This window comes from Arachis hypogaea, chromosome 13, assembly GCF_003086295.3.
Source record: "Arachis hypogaea cultivar Tifrunner chromosome 13, arahy.Tifrunner.gnm2.J5K5, whole genome shotgun sequence".
Lineage (NCBI taxonomy): Eukaryota > Viridiplantae > Streptophyta > Magnoliopsida > Fabales > Fabaceae > Arachis > Arachis hypogaea.
Genome location: NC_092048.1, coordinates 129,682,777 through 129,693,859, shown reverse-complemented (window position 1 = coordinate 129,693,859; position 11,083 = coordinate 129,682,777). Strand labels below are relative to the sequence as shown.

The 11,083-nt window shown below is 33.0% G+C and overlaps 1 protein-coding gene across 1 annotated transcript; it reads left to right on the top strand.

Annotated features, from left to right (window-relative positions):
- Window positions 1-4,100: 4,100 nt before the first annotated feature.
- Window positions 4,101-8,396, top strand: LOC112733430 (uncharacterized). The gene is made up of 2 exons (XM_025782375.3): window positions 4,101-4,703; window positions 7,718-8,396. Exons 1-2 carry the CDS (start codon window positions 4,395-4,397, stop codon window positions 7,868-7,870), a joined length of 462 nt encoding a protein of 153 aa, XP_025638160.1. The 5' UTR covers window positions 4,101-4,394; the 3' UTR covers window positions 7,871-8,396.
- Window positions 8,397-11,083: the final 2,687 nt, after the last annotated feature.

Sequence of the window (11,083 nt, the reverse complement as noted above, 5' to 3'; positions counted from 1 at the left end):
AGTCTTACGGGCTCCACCCACTGTCTATTGGATGAAGAAACACGGACTCCCTCTTGGATAGATATACAGCCCATCATATATACCTTTGTGTCCTCAAAGTTGAAACCCTAAAATAGGTAGGAAAAGACCAAACCCATTCCTTTTCCTGACCTTTGCTTTCTTCTCTTTAGAGGGGTGAGGGGTCAACAAGACAAGAAAGAAGCATTGACAAGCTTTTACAGCCATGAAAAGAAGATAAAGTTGGTTAGCAAGCAAAAGTGGGCATTGTTCACGTGAGCCACGTGAGCCATGGGCTCAGTCTCCTAGCCAGCACGAGCCCGGGGTCAGCCCCCCCATGACCTGACTTGACCTGAACCACTCTGGTCGTTGGGTGGGCCCACACACTCTGACAACAACCCACGCTACAACAGTAGTGTACTAATACGTGTTCACACGTGCGAGATGTGTCATCTGTTGCATGCATGCATGCATGCTTATGTATGTAGACAGTGAAATATGATCTTATGTTGTTGTCCTCCTTCTGTAGTGTGAATTGAAATCAACGGCCATGATTTGTTTCGAGGAGGACCACATGTCGGGTTTGGGCCTGAAAAGCCCGACACACGAAATAAGTTGATGTGAACATTGACACGTACGTGGAAAGAGACTAGGGTGTAGGGGGGTATACCCTATAACCCTAGCTAGTAGTTGAGACTTGCATTGAGAGGTTTGAGAGTAAAGAAAACTCTACAATCTTATTACTACATACACAGCTTTTGTGAATTGATAATGTATTATATCATGTGTATTACTATACGCAAAAATGAATAAAATTGCAGTTGATAGAAATGGAAAGTTTGAAATGTGAGGTTGACAGCATGCATGTGGTATGTTTGGATGAATGGAAGGGAAGAGGAGGGGCAGAGAGACATGATGGAGTATGATTTGATTCATATTATTATTGTATGTTCTCATAGGTCCCTTGCACGTTGGATAATGTTGTTTCTTTATCATGGATTATATGTGTGTGTGCGCGCTTTTGTATCAACATGCATCTTCTTTTTAATATATATTATATATTATTCTTCTTTTATTAAATCACAAAAATGCCGCACAAATTAATTACCTTTTTGTTTCTTTGCGTTCTTGTGAGCTTATTACTTTAATTTGATATATATGGAGTAATAATAGAGCTTCATTCTTGTTAATTTCAAAAAATAGTATTTTGAAAATAGATAAAATACTGTTTTAATTCTATCTTTAAGTTTTACACGTTCTATTTTAATTAATTTTAAAAGATTTTAAATAAATAAATTTAATATTGTTCTATCATTAAATTTAATTTAAATAATTAAAAAAATTATATCAGTGATTATTGATAAATTTATTTTACTTACATATTAATTTTTAAGTATACTAATTATTCGTGTTAAATTTAATTGTAAAATAATATTAAATTTTTTTAAAAAAAATTTAAAATTAAAATAAAATGTTTAAAATATTAAAAAATAAATTAAAATTTAATTTAAATATTAAAAATTAAAATAATACTTTATCCTAAAAAAATTTGAAGTGAGAAAGCGCAAAAACAACAAAATACATACTCCTAATTAATGGAGAGATAATAAGCCCAACTTTATAAATACATTGAACAATATTAAAGATAACATAAAGATGTATCTGCACATTCATTCCAATGATAATACCAAATTAAACAATATAATATAAAACATTACAATAATAATTAATTAAGATTAATAGTTAATGTAATTGATTAAGTCGTTTGAGCAGTAATTTTGACCAATTGATTAAAGCTTAGTTGAATAAGCAGCAGGCCGTGCAGGAGACCTGCAGCGGTGTCGTAATAATGAGTAAGTATCAACTTTTTATTTTTTTTTCTTGTTAAAGATCAAAAGTTGAGAAACTAATTTATTAATTCATTTTTATAGTCATATATAAACATAAACTAAGGTTAAATATAATGATCGATATAGTGTCGAGCATTCTATCCCATCAATTAGTAATGACAATAATAATAATTGAGCTTTTTCTTAATCTTATCTTAACATATATAATTAGTTTATAATATAAAAAATAATAATATTTTCTAAGTTTCAAGCTCCGCTGTGACATGGTCCCAACCTCAGCGGGTGGTGAGAATCATGGTAGTCCATGCTCTATCCTTTTCTTAGTATAAAATAAAATATTATGGGGACGGAAATATTTGGTAATCAAATATAAGTTAAAAATAGTCATAACTTGTCTTATTTAGTATTCATTAATTGTTATGATAATTAATTAATGCTAAATAAGGTAAATTCTGACTCTTTTTTTGTCTACTTAGTAAAGGTAATATTAGGTAATTAATAACTTTTTTGAACAATAAGAACAACCACCAATTAAATCAAAACATATTATACCTCTAAATTACCTACCTAAATTTTAATATATTAGAAACTATCCACACACCTAGTGAAATGAACATCCGATATATCCATTATTCATATTATTTAGTATTTTCATTATCTACCTATACTTTTTCAAATATTATTAAAATAACAATTTCAAAAATAAAAATAAAAGGCTTTTAAAAGAAACAGATTCTAGATCTTTTTGTCTTGTCCTTTTCTATCTTTGTTCTTAGGATTTTTATAATTTATTTATCTTCTGAAGAACAAAAACACAAGCGAACTTTGACCTTAAATATTAACGGTATGAGTATATAAATTATAGAAATCGCATAATATAATTTTCATTATTGTTAAAAATAAAATAAAATAAAATGCATCCTTTTACCGAGTCTAGGAAAGATGTTAGTAACAAACTAACAATGTTTCATTTAAATTGGATTTTCACTTAAATGTAAATAGTAATTATTGAAAGTAAATTAATATGTGTTAAAATACCAACAATAAAGTAGCGCTCATCAAATGATATATTATATGCTTTTTTTTTTTTTTTGGAACAGATGAAAAATGTGTTTCTTTTGTTAGATCCAACTTTACATGTATTAAACTTTATATATATATATTCCAAAGCTTGGTACCTATTAGATTTTGTCACAAAAGGAAAACTAGGTGCCAAAGAATAACCTAGATTATATTTATAAAACCTGCTGACAAAACCAACAAAAAAAAAAAAACAATAAATATAAAGATAACATTTTTTAAAAAATAAAATACAATTGTGGATTGACTGTGGGAATAGCTGCTGATAAGATATTGCTTGTCCTCTTCTTTATTGCTGCATGTAATAATGAAAGATGCAAGAAGTGATATTTTATTTTAAGCTTGTTTAGGGAGCAATTAGCCACAAATTTTTTATTAGATTAAAGTTTGTCGAATTGTTGAATTGGGATTAGACACAAAACCTGAATAATTGAAACCTTCGATGAGAGAAAATTTTAATGCAAAAAAAAAAAAAGGATGTTACAGCCATCTATAATAATCTATTGCATGCAAACTTCGATCATACATAAAGGGATTAGATATGCAAAATGTTATTTTACACTAATACAGAGGTAAAAGTCAAAATCATGATCAAAGGTGAAAAGGCTTCATCATGTCGCTAACCACAAATTAAAGAAATTAAAGACCCCTAAAATTAAAAAAAAAAAAAACACCATTATTCCTTCCTCCGTTCTATGGTTTAAAAGAGAGAGAGAGAGAGAGGATAATAAAATTTCCCTTATTTATATCTAAAGAATAACTTTATTCTGTTATTATTACAATTAATTTATGTTATTAGTCATTAGCAGTTTAGCACCAACCATAATAGCTTTCTTTTATTTTCAAGGAATACATCATAATGTGTCCCCTCCTATATGTAAGTTTTGTTTATATTATAGGTGTATAAAAATTATTATCTTTAATTATTTTAATTCAAAATGCTTATAATTTTTATGAGTGCAACAATCAATTCAATAAAAATTATGTTATCAATATAGTTAAAACACAATTATATAAAATAAGACATTTTATGTTTTAAATAATTTAAGAACCCTAATTATTATGACTTTTTTTTCTAGGGTATATATTAGCTTAAGGGAAAAAAAAAAAAGATGTTATAGTAGTACTGTAAAAAGAGTAGTTTTAGTTATTTTCTGTTTTTATCGTTTTTGTCGAAATACAAAAGGAGACAATCCCATTCTGCCATTCACATTCCAATGTTCCTCACTTCAACACTTCTCTCTCTCTCTCTCTCTCTCTCTCTCTCTCTCTCTCTCTCTCTCTCTCTCTCTCTCTCTCTCTCTCTCTCTCTCTCTCTCTCTCTCTCTCTCTCTCTATAGCTACTTAACTAATTCTCCACTAAAACCAAGACAAGCTATTACCTTTACCAGAATTAATTAAAAACCAACATGCTGAAAGCATAGCATAACAGAAGAATACTACAGCATCAGAGTAGTTTTGGAAGAAATGGTGGTTGAAGAGAACAACAGCAACAACAACAATGGTGGGTGGGCACCAATAGGGTCTCCAATGAATGTGAATGTGCAGAGCAGAGATGACTCCCATTGGACCAACTTTGAGAGTTCAGTCAACGCTGTCTCCTTTGGCTTTGTGGCCACTGCCATCCTCATCTCCATGTTCCTTCTCATGGCCATCTTTGAGAGGTTCCTTAGACCCAACAACTCCGATGAATTCTCCCCCTCTGCTCGCCGGACTTCCACTGATCTTGAGTCCCAGATGGCCTTTCCCGGCAAGCTTGGCCACCCTTCACCCAAAGTCAGTCAAAAAACCTTTCTTTATTCCAATTCTCATTTCAATGTTTTCGGGTGTGGGAAAAGCCTTTAACTTTTGCTTCTTTCATGCCAAAAGTGCTTTCTTTCTTTGGTATTTTACTGATTTACTCTTTATTACTCTCACATTTTCCTGAGAAATGCTGCTTGTTGCAAAGTGCTGTTTTTTACTTCAAAAGTCTTGCCTTTTTTTTATTTGGGGTAGCTAAATTTGGGTTTTGGATAATTCATGATGAGGATTCTCTGACAAAAGATGAAGATTTAGTTTCCTAATTTTGTTATTGTTTTAGGTTGCTCTCAATGTTTCAGATCTTTTGCTGTCAAATATCATTGCCATAAATTGCTTGTAGCTTCCCCTGTTGCTGTCACAAAAATGCTGGATCTTGGATTGAACATTTATGAAAACCACCACAGTTTTCTGTTTCTTTAATCAATTTTCCTACTCGTCTATTTGTTCAATTCAAAATGATTCTGTTCAGTCCTGTTCTGTTCTGTTCTGTGCCTTAGCACCTCCTTCACCATGATTAGCAACATCTCATTGATCTGCTTTGGTGCTTGTCCTGTTCCATTGTCACTCACATTCTCCACAAACACAAAAGGGTTCTCCATTAGAATGTCTTCCAAGTGGCCTAATAGTAAAATGGTGTTACTCTTTCCATCTTCAATTGTCCCAATTTATCAAAAGTTTTATGCTTTTCTTCTGTTTGGTAGTTTACTGTGATGATTAAACCCCAAATCCACTTTTGAAGCAAAGGTAAAAGGAAAAAACCTGTCAAAATATGAATCAACCTCCTAAGAAACATATATATTTGTTTTTATTATAATGGAATTTTGAACTTGATAGCTTTATCCTAACCCCACCATATTTTCCATCTCATTTCCCCACCACTATTTTACACGTTCTGTCAATTATCTTCATCATGATTCATGAGTGAACCTTGTTGTCTCCTTCTAAAATTCTATAAGGTGATGGACCTCCTGAAAATTTGTAATGAAAGTTTGGTACCATTCCACGAGTCTTAGAATTTATTTCTAGTTTGTACATTCTTAGCATGTTTTTCAGAGTTGAGACCCTACATTGTACCTCCCATCTTCAATGACACTGTGCATGGCTGGTGTGTATGTCCTGAGACATATTTTCGACCATTCTCTGCTACTAGTCTTATCTGCTAACTAATAGTAAAAATAAACCCTATGAAGTTAACTGTGAAAAAGAGATTAGCCTAAAAATGACAAACCAAGAAGTACCCTTTTAATTTATTCTAAATAATAAATATATATTCTTAGTTCTTACCTTGCAACTTTAGGATTTTCTTTTATATAATATTATTATTTATTTAATGTAGTATCCTATGATGAACAAACACCATGTAACAATTGTGTTGTCTACCTTTTGCTACTGCTTTGGTGGAACACGGTGGCCCACATACTTATCAAACCTCTGTTCAGTAGGGAGGCCTCAACTTGATTGTGACTTTGTTTATAGTAATGTTTCTGTCATCTTTTAACAAAAATTATTAAAGATTCCATTGTAATGGCCAATGAGGTTCCAAAGACATAAAAGCTCCCAAATCAACTAATCTAGAATTTAATAACCTATTTGTTTGGCATTTTCATTACATCAGGGATCTCAAGCATGGTGATAATGGAATGAGAATATGGAAGAGTTAGACAAAATGCTTCACCCACTTAATACTCTTTCTATTTTTTTTATATTAATGATGCTACTTAGAGACCATTTTTCTTCCTTGTCTCGTCACTTATTAGTGTTTCATTTAATTTAAAGTCAGTTTGACATTTTTGTATCTTTGATAACAAGTAAGAAATTGGATTAAATGTAGCATGTTATTCTTGAATAATTAAACTATTCAGCATGTAGAAAGGTACAAAGTCATTAGTTATAGAAGAAATGCATTAAGAGGTAAAACAAACCTTCTAATTCTAAGAGAAAGTTTGATATGGGAACAAAAATTGAGGATAATTTTTTATGGAGGAAATTTATGTATAAAATTGCATATAGATATTATTTATAAAAATCTATCCTCTGTTATTACTTCCATACCAAACACAACCTAAAATTTTAAAACTGTTGAACTTCCCCTATATATGCAAACATTGGCTTTCTTCAATATTAAGTCAACTATGTTGTTTCCCTTAATCTGAATCTATATGGCTCATCTGTATGTTTTTATCTTGGTGGTAATTACATTAATCACTTTATTTATTCCTTTTATTTTATTTCATTTTGTTTCACTTGATACCAAGTGAGGTTGATAGAAGATTCAGTGTACCTTGTAATATTTATACAATGAACTTTAATCACTTTGATGTTTAGCATCAGATGCAGACAATTTAAGGGTACAATTCTGCTTCAACCATCGGTTTTCTTCTTCTTATTTTGATGATTAAAATGGCTGTCATTTTTGGATGCTGTCGATGATTTGGGCCACAATTCACTTTCCCTTTTGTGCTTGTACCTTAGATCCATATATGCCTTTGATGTTGTGTCAAACATCGTTTCAAATCTAATCTTATCTTCAGTGTAGAAAATCCATGATACATGGCGAGTGTTAATCGGTTGCATTCTCCTTTATGATATATTATTACTGCATACTTTTGCATATGTAAGTAAGTAAGTTAGACCTGATATTTCATGTGATTATCAACAAGGTTTTTGGTTTCTTATTTTTGAGTTTGTCTTATGATGCTGAAAGCAATGCTTTTAGATATGCTCAATAAAAGAGAAATATGGCATCTACTTTTGGAAACATTTAATATATGTTCTTAGAACATTTATAATGCTTAAAAGTTATATTAAGAATGAACAGTGGTTTGTCTTAACATTTTCTGGTTTGATGTTTAGTCCACTAATTGTGTAATTAACACTTTTAATTTGTTTCATCTCAAGTAGAATGGGGGAAATATCTTTTCTGTTAATAATCATAAGGTGATGATATCTCATCAATAATCAATTCTCCTTGTTTAATAAACTATGTGCAGATGAGTGTATATGCAAGTGGAGTTTCAGTTCTGATGCCAGGTGATGAGATTCCAACATTCATAGCACACCCTGCACCTCCACCATGTTGCCCTGAACGAATTTCATTCCCTTCTCATCATCATCATCAGCACCATAACACTTTCAACATTTAGAGATGGAGCTGAATTAATATCAGAGTAGTCCTGCATGCATGCATTTTGGGTTGAAGAGTAGCACCTTTTTCTTGCATCCAATTTTTCATCCATTGGATCTTATCCTTAATAGTTCTATGAAGATAAAATGTATATATGATTTAGTTTGAGCAAATTGGTTTTGCCATTCATATATGTTTGAAAGTGCGATATCAATTTGTGTCCAAATTGTGCTTAATTATTGTCCAATTAATTAAGGATGAAGAGCTTTTATGGGAGGGACTTTTCTGTAAATCATTTCTCTCTATCTAGAAGATATTAGTCACCTAAATATTGTATGATCATTCAAGCCCATTTGACATGGTGTTACCATGACATCACTAGTCAAGAGTATGAAGCATTTAATTGTTTATAAATTTTCATTTTATTTTTTGGTTTTTTTCCATTGTCTTCTTCTCCCCCTTTTCTACTCTGGATGAACGAAAAATGTAATAGTGGTAGTGGATGTTCTTATATAAAAAGAGTATATGTTTTGGTCAGGATGTAATTTAACATGTTAATGGGTAAGTACAAGTTATAAGATTTACCAATTTAGTTGGTCGACTGGTCGAATGATTAGTTATTTGTCTGTTAAGGTAAGTACATAAAGTTCAAATCTCATCTTATATATGCAGTAAATTATTAGCCACTTGAACTTTAAATAGAGTTTAAATTGGCGACAAACTAGTATTTAACTTGTTGGATTAGGGATTACAGTTAGGAAACTAAAAAATAAATTCTAAAATTAATTTGTTGATGAGATGTTCTTTGAGATTCACTTACTTTCAATTGATAGCAAATGTTTTCTTTTCTAAATACAGATAGTTAGGAATTTAGGGTAAGAATACATTATTCATAACCGTGAGCCTTCTCTTTTTGAATTCCAGTGGTGTCAGGGCAGGCAGATATAATTAACGAATCCGAAAAGCTGAGAATAATTCTAAAATAAACTGTTTCTAGAAAAATGCATAAAATAATTGATTCTTGTCCACTATGGAAACCAAGATGGTGGTGTTTTAGGTGGAATATAAATTTGAAGTTAGAGCTTTGAGTATCTCGGGACATTCCATTTCCACATTCCACTTCCCACATGATTGATTGATTGATGGCATTAGATAAACTATTTGTCTCTTGTGCTTGAAACAACAGAACATGCAACACTACACTCCAAAACTCTTGATATGATTTGCACTTGCCACCATATAAAATATTCTACACACTCCATTCAATTCAAGGCTTTCATATAATATAAATAAAAAATGAGGACCACTCCACTAGGCATCAATTTTGTCCCACTCAGTTCCCTCCATCCTCAAATCAAATTCAACACTCAAATTTTTTTGTACTTGTTCCAATCACACAAGACAAAGTTGGGGAACATGTATATGAAGTTTGGAATAGTTACTCATTAAATTGGACAACTGTGGCTAGCCAGCTAGCTGGATAGATTGTACAAAAAATAACACAGACGAAAACTATTCTCATTTCTCATAGCTTTTAAGTTACTATCAAATATAGAAATTGAAAACTCAGCTTACTTCTTTGGACTGTGACTGTGATGTGATCTGAAACATCTATAAAAATGGTGAAATGGGAGATGTATGTAGCAGTAAGATAAGTTTGGATTTTGTATTGCCATGAAATGGAGTAAAGAATATTTTGGTGCAGACCTAAATCACATTTGGCAGAAATGCAATCTTTCTTTCCTAATATATCAATTATTCACCCTCAATACTGTAACACAAGTCAAACTAACTCATTCTAATTATTTTGTTTAGCATAAATCATAGTTGGACTTAACTGACCGACACTGAAACAAAAGAGAAAAACGTGGTTGGTGATCATTGATTAATGTTTGTGGTACCATTCATGAGTTGACTTTGACTTCAATTATTTACAGACAAACTGCCTTAACTCCTAACATCGAAACAAACTGGAAACTACTACTACTACTGTGGTACAGAAAATTAATCTATTATTATTGCATTGGAGTTAAGCGAACCCAACTACCGACATTTCACGGTGGTTGACGGTGGCGCCCGCCGCCTGTTATAAGAATATGAAGCATTCCAACGACACAAGTGGATTCTCCAGTGTCTCATTAGCACAACCTACTCCTTTTCTCTCCCTCGCCGGAACCTCCGTTTTCCGGCAACTGTTCTTCTCCGACGTGACGGTTCCGGCAGCCGTCAAAGGTGTCCTATTTGTTCTTCTCGCAGACGGGCACCGACCCATCACGGGCTTTGCTGCACTGTCGTATGCGACACTCATCGCCAGCGACCTTGACCGGCGGAAAGAGGTTTCGCCGAGGTCACGCCGGCGAGGCTGGTTCCTGGGCGCTTGGTCCCTGCACTGAACATGCAGCCTGGCAGAAGCGTTATTGTTGTTGGAGGCATGAAGCTTCGTGTCTCTTGTCTTGGCAGCGACGTCAGCGCGGGAAAAGGAACGATTTTTTTGGAGTTTGTTGGGAGATCTGATGACCCTTTTGCGTGTTTGTTCTTCTCTGATGAGTTCGGATATGGTTGTGGTTGTGGACATGGAGATGGTGTCACTCTGACTCATCAAGCTGCAAACTTGTTGTGAGACCTTCCCCTGCGAGTTTTCTTCTTCTTCTTCTTGATGTGCTTCTTTCTTAACGAGTAATGGTGATGCCTTGTTGATCTCATATTCCTTGTTTTGTGGTTCTGTTGTGTGGTTGTTGTTGTTACATGTGGGGGTTTCTGATGAGAGGACTTGCTTAACAGTTTCTTCCTCTGGTTCAGGTTTTGGTGGCTCAGCAACCACCGGTGCTGCATCTGCATGGCCTTTTCTTGTTGAAGGTTTGTTGTTACTGCTGACACAGCAACCCATTTGGAGTATAGAGTTGAAGAACAAGTATATAGACTCTTTGTTATTAAGGATGAAGCTTTTTAGGGACTAAGGTTATGTATCCCGATTGCCATTATTTTGAGACATGTAGGAGTGAAGGCTAAGAAGATATTGTTAATGCGCGACAAGTGAAAATGAAATGAAGTTGGAGGGATACATTTAGATTCAGCCAAAGAGTTTGCTACTTTTCTATTGTGTAACTATTTAGAAGGGTCATGACTTTGAGGACATTAGCAACTTAGAGAGTAACACATCATATTCATGCCACATACATTTACTCTCTTCTGTCTTGTCTTTATTATTTTTGAAGAAAGTAAAATTATTTAT

Bases quoted from the DNA above. Each gene is read 5' to 3' on its own strand.
- LOC112733430 (XM_025782375.3), top strand. From the start codon at position 4,395: ATGGTGGTTGAAGAGAACAACAGCAACAACAACAATGGTGGGTGGGCA. The intron at 4,704-7,717 runs GTCAGTCAAAAA...AACTATGTGCAG, and splicing joins TTGGCCACCCTTCACCCAAA to ATGAGTGTATATGCAAGTGG.